Below are 20,806 nucleotides of genomic sequence, written 5' to 3' on the forward strand. Positions count from 1 at the left end.
GAAAGGGAAGGAGTCTTTTAATAACTTCTCTATGTATTCTTTGACATTATCCCAAAACTAAGAAGTGGTAGAAGTGGTAGTTTTTTTTTCTTTCCAATTTTTAATTGGTACATTATATTTGTACATAATAGTGAGATTTGTTACATATCCATATGTGTACAATATCAAAATATAATTTGACTAATATCATTCCCCAGTATTTTCCCTTTCCCTCCCATCTTCCCTCTTCCATCCCTTTCCTCTTCTGAATTCCCTTCCATTTGTTTGTTTGATGCTTTTGTTGTTGTTGTTTGTTTGTACCAAGGAATCGAACCCAGGGGTACTCAACCCCTGAGCCACATCTCTAGCTCTTTTTATTTTTTATTTTGGAGATAGGATCTCACTAAATTGCTGAGGGTGGTCTTGAACATGTGTTCCTCCTGCCTTAGCTTCTTGAGTTGCTGGGATTATAAGTATGCATCACCATTCCCAGCTGGGAGATCTTTTTTATGTTAGACACTTTGTTTACTATTTGATAGACACAAGAACAGATTAAAACATTTATTATCAAGGTTGGTGTGCACTTTTCCTTTTGTTTCTGGGTATAGAATCCAGGGTGCTTTACCGCTGAGCTATATCCCTGGCCTTTCAGCAGTTGGTATTACAGGTATGGACACCTTCACCTGTCTCCTTTTTAAAATTTTATTTTGAGACAAGGTCTTGCTAAGTTGACCATGCTGCCTCAAACTTGTGATCCTCCTGCTTCAGCTTTCCAAGTTGCTGGGATTACAGGCATGTGCTGTGTGTGCTTGGCCTAGAATGACCTTTTAATGGAACTGCATATGGGTAGAGAACACGTTGAATAGACCATAACTTTCTCTCTCTCGCTCTCTCTCTCTCTCTCTCTCTCTCTCTCTCTTTTTTTTTGTTATGAGGGATTGAATCCAGGAGTGCTTGACTACTGAGCTATGGCCCCAACCTTTTTTTTTTTTTTTTTTAAGAGAGAGAGAGAGAGAAAGAGAATTTTTTTTAATATTTATTTTTTAGTTTTCAGTGGACACAACATCTTTATTTTATTTTTATGTGGTGCTGAGGATCAAACCCAGCGCCCCGCACATGCCAGGCGAACATGCTGCTGCTTGAGCCACATCCCCAGCCCCCATTTTTTGAGTTTCGAGACAGGATTTCACTAAGTGCTTATGGCCTTTCTTAGTTGCTGAGTCTGGCCTTAAATTTGAAATCCTCCTGCCTTAGCTTCCTTTGCTGTTGGGATTACAGGTGTGTGCTGCCTGGCTAAATTTCTTTCTAAGCACAGATCTGGAGTTCCTTAAAAGTATGGAGTTTGACTTGTCTAGCATAGTGGAGCTATAATCTCCGCAGCTTGGGAGGCTGAGGCAGGAGGATCACAAGTCCAAAATCAGCTTCAGCAACTTAGCAAGGCCCTAAGCAATTCAGTGAGACCCTGTCTCTAGGAAAGGGAAAATACTGGGGAATGATATTGGTCAAGTATAATCATGGGCCATTGTTAGTATAAATTTTATGTGCTAAAGAAATTAGTCTAAACTAGACCATGTGGCCTTATTTCCTTACAACTGCACTGTCATTTGGGGAATTAGAAAATGGCTTCTGGATATATACTTTTTTAAAATAAGAAATGCTTGTAATTGAGGTAAATAAAGCTCAAGTAGGAGATGGTCTCATCTATGATGTCCTTTAAGGGTCGTTTCTAAAGATAGTATCCTTGAAGCTGCCATGCAGGCGTACTTTATCCTGCAATGTAAATACACCAATTTTTTGGCTCTAGTTTATTTAATCCTATGAGTGTGAAGATCAGTCTAATATCTTGAGACCTTTACTGGTAGTTATGAGAAGTGGGCTTTGCATTTATAAATAGATTTCCTGAAATATTTGGGTTCTGCAATATTTAGGCCTGATCCTTCTTAATCTTTTGAAAACAACATTTTTAGCTATTAATTCTTTACTTTTTAACTCGAGTTTTTAATGTTATATTTTCTTTTATTTTAATTACATTTTTAAAAAGTTTTTATTTTTTGCTTTATCACTAAAATACCATCTGGACTGTTGGAGAGATGCTCTTTGTGAGCAGGTGTCTTTCTGCAAAAATTGAGCCATTTTATGATAAGTTATTTCCTTACTTCCCTCTATCCCAACCTAGCCAATTGGCCAGTACTCTGTTTTTCTGCCTTCTGTTACTGCTCAGTCAGCTCTCTGCATGTCAGGCTGTTCCTTTTTATGTGCCTTTTAATCATACAGGACAACAGCAGGGAGTGTAATAAAAGTCGCATCTTTTCTAACATTGCTTTGTTTTGTTGATACTGAATTTAAAATTTTTATGTTTAATCAGTACCATTATAGATTCTTTTTGCTCCTCAGAAACAGAGAGACCATAATATCTTTGACTATTAAGTATCAAAAGAACTCTTAGTAAATAGCTATATTGAAATGACTTAAGTATTAAGCTTTACCTTTTAGAGAACAGATTTAGGAAGGAACTATAGGGCTTTATGATGATATGCAGGCAGAATATCGACATCCCTTCTCAGTGTAATTCTTCTTTGGTAGAGTCTTAACTCATGTTTCATAGAGTCTTGTGAATGGCCAATTCACTTAACTCTCTGTTTCCTTTCTGAGGATCAGCACTGAAGAAAGCATAATAACAAAACAATTTTCCTTGATAGTCTTAACTCTTGTTATGATGTTAGATGTTGCTTTTAGAACTGAGAGTTCTCAAAAGGGATGGTAAATGAGTGACTTTTTTGGAATTTCTGTTCTATGTTAACATAATTCTTTATTTTTATTTTTATTTTCATGTGGTGCTGAGGATCAAACCCAGTGCCTTACATGTGCTAGGCAAGTGCTCTACCACTGAACCACAACCCCAGCCCCTGCAGCCATATTTATTTTTTATTTTGAAACAGGCTCTTGCTAAATTGCCTAGGTCCTGCTAAGTTGCTGAGGTGTGGATCCTGAACTTGTGTTCTTCTTGCCTTCTCAAGTTGCTGGATCACAGGTGTTTACCACCATGCCTGGCTAGAAACTCCTATCTCCCCAATTATTTGAGTCTTGCATTTTTCTGGGATATGATAGTTAACAATTTTTCTTCACATTCTTTCTTTTTTTTTGGTTATTTTTTTAGTTGATCTTGTTTACTTTTTCATTATTTTCCTTATCTCATTTTTCTTTTTTGACTCTTACTATATATTTTCACTTTTGCCCCACATTATTTCATTTTTTTTTTTTTTTTCTGGTCTATTTCAATCAGTTCCAAATTTTCCTCATGTAATCTTATCCTATTTTGTCTTTCATCATTGAAGAACAGCTTTGGCTTATGTGTCTTAGTATCTGAAACAGATAAATCATTATTTTATGATAATATAATCTTACTTTCATTAGTTATATGACATGTTGAGCTATCTTAGGTGTTATCTTTTTAATCATTTAGAGAATTCACGTGAACTTTGTTTTTTAGTGTCATGAACAAGTCTGGGGTGAACCGTGTAGTTTGGAAAAGACCTCGGCTCACTCACAATGGACCTGTTAGAAGGAGCACAGTTATTGACCAGATTCCCTTTCTGGCAGTAGCAAGAGCACTTGGTAAGTAGAACTTACTTTTGGTAAAATCATGTTAGATTTTTACAATATATGATGATAAAATAGAAGGGGACACAGAGCTAATCTAATCTCTTAGTTGGCACATTATGAGGATAGAGATATGATGATGTTAATGATTTAAAACCTGATTGAAGAAAAAGTGAAGGTATATATTTCAGTGCTAGTTGTTCTTTAGTCATGAGTCATAATCAATGTTTTGCTACTTCCATCTATACTTAGGGACATATATTATGCCTAGGCTTAATGTTACCCTTAAAACTATTTTTAAATGTCCTTTCTTACTTCAGCCCTTAATATTCCTAAGAATCTTCAAGGCTATTTTTTTGTTTGGCTAGCAAAATAAATTATCCATGACAAAATAAAATGGTTCTTGTCTAGAGTACTTGGCTTTGGAAAGAAGGCTAGAGCACTATAGCTATTTTAATATCTTGCATTGATTCTGCTAGATGGGGGTAGTTTTAATATCTCTAAGAAAACACCAAATTGTTGCTTCTCTTCTTTTTTCTTTTAATAGATATTTGAATACCCAACTTGGTGCTAGGCATTATGTTGGGTTTAGAAGGTATAATGCAGATGTACTTTCTGTCCTCATGGAGTAAAGCCATGTAATTGAGGAGATAGGCAATAGGGAAGTAAGCTTATAAGTGAAGTAATTACAGATTAGGAAATTTCATGAAAGAAGTAAACAGTGTGCTGTGATAAATAATAATTTAGGGCTGGGGATGTAGCTCAAGCGGTAGCGCGCTCGCCTGGCATGAGTGCGGCCCGGGTTCGATCCTCAGCACCACATACAAACAAAGATGTGTCTGCCGAAAACTAAAAAAATAAATATTAAAAATTCTCTCTGTCTGTGTGTGTGTGTGTCTCTCTCTCTCTCTCTCTCTCTCTCAATAAATAAATAAATAAATAAATAATTTAGAAGGGAAAACTGTTTTAGATAGTGTGGTGGAGATGCTACTTTTTAAATTGAGATTTGAAGGATGAAGAAGGAGCTAGTCTTGTGAAGAACTTGTGGAAGAATATTCTAGGCAAGGATCCTGAAATGCAAAATAACTCAACATGTACTAGGAATATCAGAAGACTGAAGTTGGTGAAGTGAACATGGGCCATATCATAGTAGAAACTTACATTCTGGTTTCATTGCAGTGGGAAGCATTGTAGGATGTAAGTTAAGGAATAAGAACACCTGATCTGCCTTTTAAAATGACCATCATACCTACAATATACAATCTCTTATTGATCTTTGATGATCAAAGGCATATAGTCCTGTTCTTAATGGAGTCTATATCCTAGTTGGGGGAATAGATAATAAACAAATGAGAAAATCATTCTAAAAGATGTCATCTTTAAAGGAATTAAACAAGTGGTATGCCAGTAGTTGATAGGAGGGATAGTGGATATTAGGAGAGATCTACTTTAGGAAGGACTGATTAAGGAAACTTCGTTAAGGAGGTGATATTTAAGTAGGATCTCAAGGAGGGAAAGGGGCAAAGGAAAATAGCAAACAGAGCCAAAGCTTTGCCAGGGCACATAGATGGCTAGTGGACATTTGGATTGCAAAGGTCAGGGGTACCCAGTATATATTCTTGCTTCGTTTTAAATAATTTCCTTTTGGGAAATCATATCTATTGTGCTATGTGAAGTCTTAAATATTCATTTTCAAGGTCTTTTAATAAAATATATAAGAGGAGCATATGATCTCATGTAGACCAATCAGATTCTCTATTCTAGACTATCAAATATAGTAAGAACAAAATATTTTAAAGAAATAGGCCAAGTGTAGTGTGGCACATGTCTATAATCTCAGTGATTCAGGAGGCTGAGGCATGAGGATCTCAAGTTTGAGGCCAGCCTTAGCAAGAACCTGTCTCAAAATTTAAAAAATTTAAAAAGGGCTAAGAATATAGTTCAGTGTTAGAGCACCGTGAGTTTAACCTCCAGTACTGCAAAAAATAAAAATAAAAGTTTAAAAAATTGGATGTGGTGGTGCATGCCTGTAATTCTAGCTACTTGGGAGGCTGAGGCAGAAGGATTGCTTGAGCCCACAAGCTTAAGACCAGCCTTGGCAACATAGTGGGTCTTCCATTGAAGAAATAGAGGGAGGAGGAAGTGGGGAGTTGGAGACAGAGGAGAAAGGGGAGAAAAGAAAAAGAAAGAAAGAAATGCTTTTGTGTGTAGCTCAGCAGTTTTCTTAGCATACATGAAGCTGTTTGATCCCAAGCATCACACACAAAAATAGGAGAGGAAGTATACTATAGTGGGAAAAAGATGGACTTTAAAGCCAAAATGACTAGTTTTCCATCTCAATATTGTTATTTATTGTGCAAACTTGGGCAAATTACTTACAATTTTTTAAATATGTATTTTCTAGTTGTTGATGGACCTTTATTTTATTCATTTATTTATATGTAGTGCTGAGAATCGAACCCAGTGCCTCACATATGCCAGGCAAGTGCTCTACCACTGAGCCACAACCCCAGCCCCAAATTACTTACATTTTGTGGCATATCTTTTTTTGGGGGCCTAATAAATGGTATTGTCTCCATCTGTTTTGCATCGCTGTGACAGAAGACTGGGTACTTTATAATGAACAGAAGTTTATGGCTCATATTTTGGAGTTTAGGAAGTTCAATATCAAGATGCTGGTATCTGGTGAGGTCCTTAATGCCTCATCACATGGAGGAAGCAAGAAGATGATCGAGCAAGAGAAGGCTAAGCTCACCTTTCTAAAGGCTCCAATCTCACCAGTAAGGGGTGGAACTCCATATCCTAATCTCCTCTTAAAGATCCCACCTCTTCATATAGTGATAAGGGCAATTAAAGTTCAGATTAGTTTTGGAGGGGGTACATTCAAACTATAACAAGTATTTGTCTCATACTGTTGTGATTATTGGGTGAAATAATACATGTGAAGTGTTTTAAGATTGGTACATAGTACTCTATAAATGTTAGTTGTTATTATTGTTATTTATTGAATTGGGTCAGTGACATGATCCAGTTTGTTTTTGACAATCATTTTAGCTATTTTAGGGAGATCAAAGTGGAGGCAAAGATATATCATTCAGAAGCCTATTGTAATACTCTAGGTACTTTATATATTTTATAGATTTTTTTTCAGAACTAGAAGAATAAGTTATTGAGGTCATTCATAGTATAAGCATGTAATACTATTAATCTTCCAGTGTTAGCAAGGAAAAAGAAGGGGAGAAGATGATAATTAGCTGCTGCTTACATTTCAGGTTAGAAGGTAAGTTTGGTTGATTACCATCATTTGTATCATTAGTGAGCATTGAAAATGGGGGCATGACTGGGCATGGTGGCACATGCCTGTAATCCCAGAAACTCAGGAGTCTGAGGCCAGTCTTGGAATTTAGTGAGATGCTGTATCAAAATAAAAAATAAAAGAAAAGGACTGGGATGTAGCTCAGTGGTAAAGCATCCCTGGGTTCAATACTAGAAACAAACAAACAAAACAACAACAAAAAACAGGGCATGAGAGTCAAGGAACTGACCAAAGGGGCTGAGTGCATAGCACATTCTTGTAATCCCAGCGATGTATGAGGCTGAGGCAGGAGAATCTCAAGTTCAAGGCCAGCCTCAGCAATTTAGCAAGGCCTTAAGCAACTTAGCGAGACTTGATCTCAAAAAATAAAAATCAAAGGACAGGGGGTAAAACTCAGTGGTAAAGTGTTGCTGGGTTCAATCCCCAGTACCAAATAAATAGATAGTGGAAGGTTTTGTTTCCATTTTGTGGTTTGTGGGGATTGAACCTAGTGCCTTGTACTGAAGGTGCTTTACCACCAAGCTATATCCCCAACCCTTTTAATTCTATTTTGAGATAGGGCCTCACTAAGTTGCTGAGCTGGTCTCAAATGTGAGATCCTCCTGCATCAATCTCCCAGTATCTGGTATTACAGCCATGTGCCATCACGTGCGGCTGAGGGTTTTTTGTTTGTTTGTTTTTAAACAGGGAACTCATTGAACTGAGGGCAGGATCTTACTCTAGGTAAGGTGAACCAAAGTAGATGTCAAGTTATTTTGTCTATGTGTGTGAGTGTGCCAAGCATTTTAAGCAAGTTTTGAAACCCGTAAGTGATTATGTAGAAGAAAAATAAGAGGGACTGATAGAGAGGTGGCAGAAAAATCAGCTGGTTTTTCTGGTTCAGATAGTCCTGCTCAGTCCAGTGATACTCTTCTCCAGCCCCAGTAATCTTTACTTACAAAGCACAGATTTACATTATCCAACGATCTAATTATTATTTTATTGTGAGTTAAAAATTTGCCTCCATGACTCTTTCAGATATCAGCCCTAGTTTTGTATGCTAAAACAAAAACAGAGCAGTGTACTTTATCTGTTGCATGATAGTTATTTACATATTCAAAATCGGTTAACATGTTTCTCTGGTCTTCTAGGTGAAAGTGCTAATTTAAGGTCCTTTATTATACAGTCATGTGCTGCTAAAAGATGGAGATATGTTCGGCAAAATGTAGGCTGTGCATGGTGGTGCACACCTGTAATCCCAGTGTCTTGGGAGGCTGAGGCAGGAGTATTACAGGTGCAAAGCCAGCCTCAGCAACTAGTCAAGGCCCTAAGCACCTTAGTGAGGCCCTATCTCAAAATAAAAAATGAGAAGAGCTGAGGATGTGGCTCAGTGGTTAAGTGCCCCTGGGTTCAATCCTTAGACGACAACACACACACACACACACACACACACACACACAAAGTGTCCTTAGGTTATTTCATTGTTGTACAAGTGTTAGAGTGTACTTACATAAACTTAAATGGTATAGGTCAGTCACATGATGCAGCTTCTTGATCGAATTGAGATGCAATAAACAAGGTATATGAAGCTGCTGCATGGTTAACACAGCAAACTGTCTTATGTTTAACTTTTTTTGTTTGTTTGTTTGTTTTTTTTGTTTTTTTTGGTACTGAGAATTGAACCCAGGGGCATTCTACCATGGCACTACATCCCTAGTCCTTTTTATGTTTTGAGACATAAGTTGCTTAGGTCCTTGCTAAATTGCTGAGACTAGCTTGAACTTGTGATCCTGCTGCCTCATCCTCCTAGGTTACGGGAATTATAGGCATACAGTACCACACCTGGCTAGATTTGTGTTTTAAAGAGATGATTTGGTTGTAGTTTGAGTATGGATTAGATGAGGCAAAAATTGTTGGGAAATTCCATGGAAATCACCTATAGATGAGGGGGTACAGAAATTTTCTGGGTATACTGTGGACTGCTGGCTGCTAGGTGCCACAGGAACAAGCAAATGAGGGTTCCTTAGAATCAGGACAGGGCCTCCTCTCTTCTGGTGTCTCTTCAGTGCCCTCTATGGAGTAAAAAGGGGAAATGACCAGCTAGCAGTCAACAACCATGTCTGCCAATGTCTAAGTTTCCTTCCTTTAGGACCTAAGGAAATGACATTCTGTGATTCTGTTTTGGTGAGCAAACCTTCACCAAAACTTTTATTTAAAGGCCCATTTCTGACCCCTACTACTTATTTGATCTTAGATAAAGCCATGTAAGTTGGGTGTAGTGGTGCATGCTTGTAATCCCAATAGTTTGGGAGGTTAAGGCAGAAGGATTGTAAGCTTGAGGCCAGTCTCAGCAACTTAGTGAGACCCTATCTCAAAATAAAAAATTTTAAAAAGGGCTGGGGATGTGGCTCAAGCGGTAGCGCGCTCGCCTGGCATGCGTGCGGCCCGGGTTCGATCCTCAGTACCACATACCAACAAAGATGTTGTGTCCGCCGAGAACTAAAAAATAAATATTAAAAAAAAAATTCTCTCTCTCTCCTCTCTCACTCTCTCTTTAAAAAAAAAAAAAATTAAAAAGACTGGGTAGAGTAAGTAACTCAGTGGTGGAGTATCCCCAAGTTCAATTCCCAGTACTGCAAAGAAAAGGGGGGAAAAAAAACAAGTGGGGATTCAAGAATCATTCCTAAAATATGGCATGTTTTGGTGAGGAACAAACTGTTTTTGTGTGTGCTCATGGTGCTGGGTATCAAATTTAGACTTGCTTCCTAGGCAAGTACTCTTACCACTGAGCTACATCCTCAGACTTAGAACAGGAGTTGTCTAATTAAAGGGTCATTCTTTAATACGACTTGAACTCTTTACATCTGTCAATTCCATGAAGGACAAAACCAAACAAAAATAGGGAACTTTTCTGTGTTAAAAACAGCAAAAAATTTGACAATTAAATGTAATGAATGATTCTTCAATAAATCTTGGATATTAAAATTGCATTATTGGAACGACTGGGAAATTTAAACATGGTCTTTACCTTATACAATATGGTGTCAGTATTAAATTCTGGAGTATGGTTTTGTAGGAGAACATCCACATGTTTAGGAGATACATGCTGAAATATTAGTATTAGTGGTAAAATATGAAATCTAATCTCATGATTCAGCATAAAATTAAAACCATCATTATCCAGAAAAGACAAGGTTGCATTAAAAAATCCTAAAGAATTTGCTAGGAAACTACTGGAATCAATGAGTCCACTTAAGTTCACATAATCCAAATGCAATATATGCAGTCTGTCATTTGAATGAATCAGAAGTTGGGCCTGGTGGTGCATGCTTATACTCTCTACCTACTCTGGAGGCTGAGTAAGGAAAATCCCAAATTCTAGCCCAGCTTGGGCAATTTAGTAATACTCTGTCTCTAAATAAAAACAAAATTTAATTTAAAAAAAATAATGTTTTGAACAACCAACAATAAAATAATTAAAAAAAAAAACAAAATTTAAAAGATTGAAGATGTAGCTCAGTGGTAGAATGTTTGCCTAGCGTGTGCAAAGGTCTGGTTTAATTCCTAATATCACCAAAAGAAAACCAAATAAACAAACAAAAAAACACCTCTGTAATTTTCTTTTGGGGGCAGGATACTAGGGCTTGAACCCAGGGGCGTTCTGCCACTGAGCTATATCCGCAGTCTTTTTCATTTTTTAATTTTGAGACAGATTGTTGCTAAGTTGCTGAGGCTGGTCTAGAACTTGTGATCTTCCTGCCTTAGTCTCTCCAATTGCTGGAATTACAGGTGTACACCACCAAGCATGGTGAGGTTTTAAAAAATTTGTTCAGAGAGCTCTCTCATCTTAAATACCTCTTACTGGTACCTATTTGCTTTTGAAACTTTTGTTAAGTTTATTCCTAGGTGTGTACATTTGGTTCATGTTTTCAATGGAATTGTTTTAAATTTACATTGTCATTGTATATACAGTTGATTTCTATATATAGGCTCATATTTAACAACCTTTCTACATTTTCCCGTTAACTATAATAGTTAATTTCTTTTTGGTGGTCCATGTAGAATTGAAATTATGTATAAATAATGATGGCTCATTGCTTTTTCAATTTACTTACTTATTTTTATCATATTACTGTGCTCAGAAGGAACTCCAGTAAAATATTGGAAGAGAAATGATAATCCTAGGCATAGTTTTCTTTTTTATTCATTTTGAAAGGAATACTTTCAATAGCCTACCTTTAAGTAAGATGAGCCAAGAACATTGGTGTGGGCATGTAATCCCAGCAGCTAAGGAGGCTGAAGTAGGAGGTCCACAATTTTCAGGCCAGCCTGGGATACCCCCCCCCCCCAAAAAGTAAAATATTTGCTGCAGATTTCTGTTTGTGTGTATGTGTGTGGAGGGCAGGGGTGCGGTGAGGTTAGTTAGAGAGAGATTCATAGATGCTGGGGATTGAACCCAGGCCTACCATATGTCAGGCAAGCCTTCTACCACTGAGGTAAATCCCCAGGTCCTTCTACAGATTTCCCTCCTCCCTCTTTCCCTCCCTTCCTTCCTTTACTACGGAGAATTTAACCTACATATACTCTACAACTGAGCTATATCAGTTCTTTTTTATTTTGGAACAGGGTCTCACTAGATTACAGACACTGGCCTCCAAATTTTAATTCTTCTGCCTCTCTAAGTCACTGTGATTATAGCGTGTGCCACCTCATCATCAGGTTAAGGGAATTTCCTTTTATTCCTGGTTTGCTGGCAAATTTTTAATTATGAGTGGATTTTGATTTTATTAAATGTTTTTCTATATCTATTGACATGAACATGTACATTTTTTCCTTTAATCTGTTGATCTGATACCATTAGCTTTGAAATAATACTACTTATTTCTTCTGTTTTCTTTCCTCAGGTGATTTGTGGAGCTATGATTTCTTCAGTGGTGAGTTTGTGGTGTCACCTGAACCAGACACAAGTGTCCACACTCTTGATCCTCAGAAGCACAGATATATCATCTTGGGGAGTGATGGACTTTGGAATATGATTCCACCCCAGGATGCCATCTCAATGTGCCAGGACCAAGAGGATAAAAAATACTTGATGGTGAGCAATTACTCAATAATTTTAGTACTTATTTTTTAGGTCTGAATATTTTTATTACAAACAGAATATATAGGCTTGGAATATAGCTCATCAGAGCCTGGCCTCACTCCTTAGCACGCCCCCCCCCAAAAAAAAAACAAAAAACAAAACAACCCAAACAACTAATAGAATATATAAATATCAATCTTTTCAGATTGTGAGTTCTTTAAGCTATGAGTTGTCTCAATTCATATTGTTGTCTTAAGACTTAATGTGTTACATTGTCAAATATCAAAGAAGATTTAATAATATGAAAATTATTTTATCTAATGGATTATAGATTTGTGGCATGGGTGGTGTTAGGGGTTGAGTCCAGGGCCTTACACATGCTAGGCAGTGCTATACCACTGGGCATACTCCTCAGTTTTTGTTGGTTTGTTTTGAGATAGCATCTGGCCAAGTTGCCCAAGCTGACCTCTTTGAACTTGGGATCCTTCTACCTTAGCCTCCAGAGTAACTGGGATTAAAGGAATGTGCTTCTGTGCCTGTCTATATTTAGAAATCTTTTTTTTTTTTTTTGTAATTCAGAACTCTTCAATGATCTCAGAGATACTTGCATGACATGACAAAGACAAAAGCCAGTTTTGTAGTCTGCCAAACAGTTTCCAGAATGAGTATTGTAGGAAACATCCATATGACAATAATTACAAGTCTATAAGAACTGGGAAATAGAGAAAGACAGGAAACTCGGGGAGACTGTATTTCTGGAAGAGAGTGATATTTGAACAAGTCTTAATGATGGGGTGAATTTTCCAGGTAATAGAACAAGGGAGAAGAAAGAAGCTTACCATGCAAAGAGAATACCATGTGTAAAGCCAGAAATAAGAGGTGAATATGACACAGGTTTCAGGTTTCACAAGTAGCTTGGTGTGCCTTGGAAGCAAAAGGAGATGAGGCAAAAAGGTTTGGGTTGGTCTGTTATGGACTTAAATGTTTATAGTCAGGCAGTAGAGAGTTATTGGAAAGCTGATTTTAGATAGTTTGCTCATTAAACACTTGAAACTAAAACAGAGGGTAAACAATAATGGATATGAACCTATCTGTTACTTACGAAGCACAGGAAGAATATCTAGCTTAATAATACAAGCAAACAGGTACAAGTTTGGCATTGAAAGAGAATGGGTGGTAGTAATGATTAGTGAAGGATCCCTAAGAGAAGGTGAATAGTTATATAATCAGATATCCAGGTCTCTTCATATTCTTTTCTTGTTGCTAATAACTTTTATTAATGGGTATATTAGACTTCCTTTTAGGGGCTAATATTATATTCCAAATAGGAAAACTTGCAAATTTAATCTAAGGCAACAATGTTAAAAAAGGAGGAAGAGGGGGAGGGGGAGGGGGAGGGGGAAAGAAAGAAAACAAGAAATTCATGAGTGATAGAATTGTGATGGAATTTGGGCTTATAAGAAGGAAAAGGTGATAACATCCAACTTTCTGACCTTGGTAGAGTTATTTTTAAGAAGCAGCACATTATTTTACTTGAGAGGAAGTGTATATTTCATATGTAGATGTATTGACTTGGAGGTACCTACGGTTCATCTAGATAGATAGTATCAGTAGGCAGTTACTCATATTTGAGAGTGAAGCCTGGAAATAGTGAGTTCAGAAGATCATTGACACTATATGAGATCACTTAGCAAGACTGTAAAGTTGAAAAGGACAAAATATAAGGGGATCTAAATCTGCAGAATTATAGTGAGCTGAAGCAAAAATGTAGGTATGGTAGTGAAAATAGCTTAATGTGAATTTATTTTTTCACTAATAATGTGGGAAGAGAAACAGGCATACTGAAACAGTAAGTCCTAAGCTAGTGTCTGGAAAGTGATATGCTCTGGGTAATGTAATAGATTCATGTAGTAGAGGTTAATGCTGCCTTTCCTCAATTATGAGGTGCATATTTTTTCACCTTTTGAAATTAGGATAGCATGAATAAGGCCCTGGGTTCGATCCTCAGCACCACATAAAAATAAAAAATAAAAATATTGGGGCTGGGGATGTGACTCAAGCGGTAGCACGTTCGACTGGCACACGTGTGGCCCGGGTTCAATCCTCAGCACCACATACAAACAAAGATAAAAAATAAATATTAAAAATTCTCTCTCTCTCTTAAAAAAATAAAATAAAGAAATTAGGATGCTTTTGATCTCAGTGATCCAGTCAGAAAGCCATATAAAAAGAACATCTGGGGCTGCAGCTGTAACTAAGTGGTAGAGCACTTGCCTAGCATGTGTGAGGCACTGGGTTTGTTCTCAGCACTGCATGTAAATAAATAAAGGTCCATCAATAACCAAAAAAATATTTAAAAAGTAAAAAAGAGCAGCTTCTTAAAAGAACATCAGGGTAAAGTCTCCAAATAGGAGAATGAAAATAGTAAAAGAACAGAAATTAATGATCTAGAGATTCACAAAATTGGGTAGGGGGAGATTGTTCTTTTAAAAAGACAAATGAGGTATGATTGATATTCTTAGAACAAGCAAAAATGCACAAAAAGTTTGAGTGGACATAATTCCACTTATAAATATCTCTAGCCAAGTGTGATGGCACATGCCTGTTAATCTCAGCTACTCTAGAGACCGAGGCAGGAGGATCACAAATTCAAGGCCAGCCTCGGCAACTTAGCAAGATCCTGTTTAAAAATACAAGTAAAGAAGACTGGGGATGTAGCTCAGTGGTAAAGCACCTCTGGCTTCAATTCCCAGTATCAAAAAAGAAAAGTAATAAAAAAGATTTAAAAAGAAAACCCCACAATTCTAAAACAACTTTATGCAAATAAATTTGAAAAAAGAAGAAAAAATTATTATCTAAAAAAAGGGCAAATTAACTCATGAAGGAATTTTTATTAAAGTTTTAATGTATGCATCAGTTGTAACCATGAAATCAATTTATCTACCAAAACAGACTCTATACAAGTGGCAACAAGCACTTGTAGCATTAGATAAATTCCTGTAAACAGTTTCAGAAAATATAAGACTGAGAAGACTTTTCAAGCTGTAATTTTATTAGTACCTGTATTTTATAACACTTTAGTAAATCTTGATTATAAACTGGACAAAGAAGGTATAAGAAAGAGGGGATAAGGTAGTGGTAAAAAAATATGTATATGAAAAAGTCAGACTTGTCTTGGGTATGTAAGGATGGATGGCTGTGTGTGTGTGTGTGTGTGTGTGTGTGTGTGTGTGTGTGTCTTTTCCAGTGGTGGTGATCTAGCTCAGGGCCTTTCACAAGTGCTGTACCCTGAGCTACACCTCATCTCCAATATTAAAATTTTAAACAAAGTAGCTAAGCGGAGTTATTTGCCATGTGCGTGTGTTGTAGGAATGCATCCAAGATGAATAATCCCAAATGAAGATGATTTCCTTTTTTCCCAAGGAGAAGATGAAGAAAATTCAGCTCTTTATCCTATTTGAATATATAAACTTCAGAGACAGAAGACATCCAGATGAATTACTGTACTTTGCATACAGTTAATTATAAATGAATTTATATAGTGCTAGTAGTGCTCTAATAAATTTATATCATATATAATGTGCATCATAGTATGTTATAGTGCATTAATAGTTTTGTATTTACATTAATTTTTTTATCACATAAAACAATATACTAATTTTTAAAGTTTCCACATAACAATTTAAGACATTTAGCACTATTTTTGGAACACATTTTCATTTCTATTCTTTGAAACTTAGAAGAAAAAAATTTTTTTTTCTTTTGGTGCTTGGTATTGAACCCAGGGCCTGGTGCATGTTAAATACATGTTGTATCATTGAGCTACATCCCCAGAACTTTTAGTAATTGTTTTGGTTTGTTTGTTGTTTGCAATGATAGGGCTTAAACCCAGGGTTATATGCAAGCTAGCTGCTTGCTCTATCACTGAGCCATGTCTCCAGCTGAAAATTTAGCAAGTTTCGAATTCATACATGGTGTTCTTTTATTTCAGGGCATATTTATTTATATAACATGAGATTCTTTTCTTTTTGTTGGCATTTATTTTCTCTGTATACTGGAACTAATTTTAATACTTTTTTCCTTTTAGGAATGACACTGACCTTTTATATATCTATATTTAGAGAGAGAGCTGTTTATATTTCCTTATCAATTTTCTTTAATAATTTGTATGTTAGGTCATCATTTTTTATTTGTAGGAGCTCTTCTAAAGAAATTAGGTCTTTGTTATTTTTTTTTTAAATTTAGAAATACTACTTCAAAATAGCTATGGGAATTATGGATAATGTTTGAAAATTTGGGAGCTTTATTTACTTAGGTCACATTGAATACCCATTTTTTAATTTGATACATATTTAGTGGCAACTAAATGTGAGTTAATTTTCTTGTTTTTTTTTTTTTTTTTTTTTTTTTTAAATACAGGGTGAGCCTGGACAATCTTGTGCCAAAATGCTTGTGAATCGGGCACTAGGCCGCTGGAGGCAGCGTATGCTTCGGGCAGATAACACCAGTGCCATAGTAATCTGCATCTCTCCAGGAGTGGACAATCAGGGACACTTCACCAATGAAGATGAGCTCTATCTGAACCTGACTGATAGCCCTTCTTATAATAGTCAGGAAAGCTGTGTGATGACTCCTTCTCCATGTTCTACACCACCAGTCAAGGTATAGTTCTGTAATTTTAAGGTTCTGTTTTAATAGAATTCCTTTGGTTAGTGTTGCCTACAAATACATTTTATTTTTTTTAATTTTTTTTTTTTTAAAGAGAGTGAGGAGAGAGAGAGAGAGAGAGAGAGAGAGAGAGAGAGAGAATTTTCAATATTTATTTTTTAGTTCTCGGCGGATACAACATCTTTCTTGGTATATGGTGCTGAGGATCGAACCCGGGTCGCACGCATGCCAGGCGAGCGCGCTACCGCTTGAGCCACATCCCCAGCCCACAAATACGTTTTAGATTATTGATAAAATGGAATTTTGAGCTAAATTCAAGGTGATGGATCTTTGTTATGTAATTTGTTGTCAGAGAGCTAGCTTCACATCAGTACTAATCTGAATGTCAGCTGGGTGTATACCACTTACTAGAAAACTGTTTGGTTCCCTGAAGAATATTAGTGTTTGAAATTTATTGATCCCCTTCTGATCCTGTGAACATTTGTAAAGCTTTAGGAAGTTTTGAAGCATTCTGATCTATAATATTCATTTGAACCCAATAACTCAGAAATGGTATTGATATCAGTATTATATATCCCATTTATTGATAATATGACTGAGAGATTAAACAGTCTGGATAAGGTCATCAGAATCAAAATTGAACTGGATCTTGGAATTGCAGAACTTAGAACTGGATGTCTGTTAACATGAGTAAGATACATATTCTTGTTTCTTAACCCTGTTAATATTGAATAAGTTTAATATATGCTGAGAAACAAATTTACCTTATCTAATTCCCCTTGTCTAATTTAATGAGACCTCAAATACTTGGTTGTGTTTTCATCCTGTTTTTTCCTACCAAAAATTAGTAATATTGATAATTGCTTTAATATAAAACAAGGCTAATCTTGTTTTCTGAGAATATATTTTGAGTGGCCTCACCATTAAAATGGGAAATACAGAAGAATTTTATATTGTATATTCAGGCAATTTTTTATTATTACTGTTTAACTTTTTTCTAACATGGAAATGGCAAAAATATATATAACAAAGTGGAATCTTTTTATTTAGAAATTAACAAGCTGGGTGTGTAGCTCAGTGGTGGAATGATTACCTAGCATTCTGGAAGGCCCTGGGTTCGAACCCCCAGCACTACCAAAAAAATTGACTATTTTATAGTAATATTCCTATAGAAATTCCTTGTCAAAGCTTTCTTTCCTTCGAAACTTGTTTACTTGCCTATTTCTCTCCCCAACCCTGTGGTACTAGGGATTGAACCCAGGAGTGCGCTACCATTTGAGCTATGTGTCCAGCTCTTTTTATTTTTTATTTTGAGACAGGGTCACACTACGTTGCTGAGGCTGGCCTCGAACTTGTAATCCTCCTGCCCCAGCCTCCCAAGTTGCTGGGATTACAGGTGTGCACCATATGGCTGCCTGTTTGCCTTTTTCTGAATATTGTATGTATTCACTACTTTTTTGTTCCCCGATTTACTTGAATAGCTGATCTTTAGTTAGAATAGAGAAGGAAACATTATGGTTATGCATTGGTAAGGGAGCAAGAGAGTATTGTGATTGGAATAAATACTCAATGTTGAACTCAAATAAAAATTATTGTAGTCTGTTGATTGGCATTAGGAAAATTGTACATAAAATGTTTAAAAACTATTTCTTAGGCCAGGCACATAGCTATAATCCTAACTACTTAGGTGGCTGAGGCAAGAGGACAATTTTGAGGCCAGCCTCGACAACTTAGCAAGATTTGTCTCAAAATAAAATTTAGGGGCTGGGGTTGTAGCTCAGTGGTAAAGTGCTTGCTAGCATGTGTGAGGCACTGGGTTCTATCCTCAGCACCATATTAAAAATACAAATAAAATAAATCTTAAATTCTTAAAAAGATAAAATTTATTTTAAAAAAGTGTGTGGGGGGGATTATTGTTCAGATGTAGAGTACATACCTAACATGTGCAAGGCTCTTGGTTCAATCCTCAGTACTGATAAAAAAAAAAAAAAATTAGACTGAGGCAAGAGGATCTTTTGAGACTAGAAGTTTGATAAACCCGGTGGGTTTGTGAAATCCTGTCTCCAGAAAGAAAGAAACAAACCTCAATTCTGAGATATAATCACCTAATAATTAGACCAAAGTTAAAGTAAGGAGAGTTGCTGTTGGTTTTGGTAAGCACTGAGCTACAGTTCTAGCCCTTATTTTTATTTTATTTTAAATTTTGATACAGGTTATCCCTAAATTGGCAGACTGACATTCTGCCTGTGATCTTCCTGCCTCAGCTTCCACTCCTTAAGTAGCTGGGATTACAGGCATGTGGCAGCAGGCCTGGCTGATAAGAAGATTTTTACATGTACTAATTTATGTACAGGGATGGTTGGTTGTTAACCTACTACCCCTTTCCAAACATGGGGAAATATTTAGATCAATTCAGAATAATTAGAATTTGATTGTACTAACAAGTAGTGGAAGCAAATCTGCTTTATTTATGTATTTTATTTGGTTACCTTAATTGACTTAAAGGGAGGTATTCACTACATCTCTAATTTATTTAATTGTTGCAGTATCCTATGTCTAATAACATCTAGATAAATGTGATGACAATTGGGTTAAGATTTATTCACATTTCACTGAGTGTATCACAAGTTCAAGGACAGCAACTTAGCAAGATTCTGTCTCTGAATAAAAATAAATAAATAAAAAGAACTGGGAGGATAGAGCTCAGTGGTATAACACCCCTGGCTTCAATCCAGTACTCTACCACCAAATGTACATGCACCAAAAAAAAAAAAAAAAAAAGTTCATATTTAGACTATGCATGTCAGGTTACTCTACAGACATGTCAATTTTAGTTGGGTTCTGGTGTGTGTTATTTGTTTTGGAGTAGATACAGTGAAAATACCTTGGTTTAAGGGATTGAAATGGCTCACATTTCTTCATTCTTTCTGTAGGGAAGAACTAAATATAGTTGTTTTTATAAAAGAGCAATAGGAAGGAAGGATGAGGAAAAAGAGACAGTTTCAGAAAAAAAGAAAATTTACCTTCAGTTGTGCCTTAGGCATAATTTGTAATTAGTTGTTTAATACTGGCTTATAACATAGATGGGAGGAGATACCTGAGTCAGTGAAGCTTTTAAGGTATGTTTTTAAAGAGTAATCTTTCAATATATAATAAGTATTTTATGAATATAACAAGAAAGATTAACAACACAAATTAATCTGGGATGAGTCTAAGAAACCTAAGCAGTTGCTTGTGCTAACAGATGTGATGTATTCACAGAGTGCCAATAAAAGGAGAAGGAGAAGGAAAAGTTCAAGGAGGAAGAGGGACAAGAAAACCTAGTCCACTTGTAGTGTCAGAATAATAATCTGTGAATTTAAACAAGACATAGCAAGGAATAATTACTATAAATTCTATGAACTATGAAATTGTTCCTTTTTTTAAAAATAAAGGAATTCAGTCTGTGTCTAACCTTGTTATCCATGCTGCAGCAATATGTGGTATTCCTATAAATAGCTTGATTAGTCCTTGTTTTTGTTCCTAAATAGTGACAAGTGATTATTTAGCAGTAGGACGACTTCTGCTACAGAACTTATTCACTGCTGGTCTTGTTATATACTTGTTTCTATATTAGAGCTGCATGATTCTTTGTCAGTGATTTTTAAAAAATATATCTTTCTAGTTATACATGGTCACAATGTCTTTATTTTGTTTATTTATTTTTATGTGGTGCTGAGGATTGAACCCAGGGTCTCACACATGCGAGGCAAGTGCACTACCGCTGAGCCATAACCTGAGCCCCTGTCAGTGATTTTTTTATGATTTATTTTTCTGTGATCAGTCAGAATATGCTTGTTACCAGTTTAAATAATTGAATCAATTAAGGGATGAATGCACACAAAAATCTCATTGATATTATTGAAAACCATGTGTCAGTATTAAAGAACAGAAATTTTTTTTTTTTCCAATACTAGATTCTTGAATTAAGATTGATGCCCATTACTTGAGAGGGCAAAGCAGGGAGAGCACATGTTTGAGACCTGCTTGGACCACATAGAGAGACCTGCCTCTTAAAAAACAACAAAAAGATTGCTGCTTTCCATTCACTGTTAAAGCAGGCAAGAATAACCAGACTTATTTAATAAGCCACACAATATATAATAAATGAATGAATCAGTGACTTCAGAAAGAAAGCATAT

General features: G+C 36.1%; 1 protein-coding gene across 1 annotated transcript in view; it reads left to right on the forward strand.

The window, feature by feature from the left end:
• Positions 1 to 20,806, forward strand: part of PPM1D (protein phosphatase, Mg2+/Mn2+ dependent 1D) — a 45,271-nt gene that overhangs the window by 19,845 nt on the left and 4,620 nt on the right. The window contains exons 3-5 of the mRNA XM_081270289.1: positions 3,470 to 3,594; positions 11,779 to 11,969; positions 16,377 to 16,619. Coding sequence (XP_081126415.1) covers positions 3,470 to 3,594; positions 11,779 to 11,969; positions 16,377 to 16,619 — 559 coding nt within the window. The remainder of the gene's footprint in view (positions 1 to 3,469; positions 3,595 to 11,778; positions 11,970 to 16,376; positions 16,620 to 20,806) is intronic.

The sequence above is a fragment of the Spermophilus citellus genome (genome assembly GCF_964194105.1).
Source record: "Spermophilus citellus genome assembly, chromosome: 17".
Classification (NCBI taxonomy): domain Eukaryota; kingdom Metazoa; phylum Chordata; class Mammalia; order Rodentia; family Sciuridae; genus Spermophilus; species Spermophilus citellus.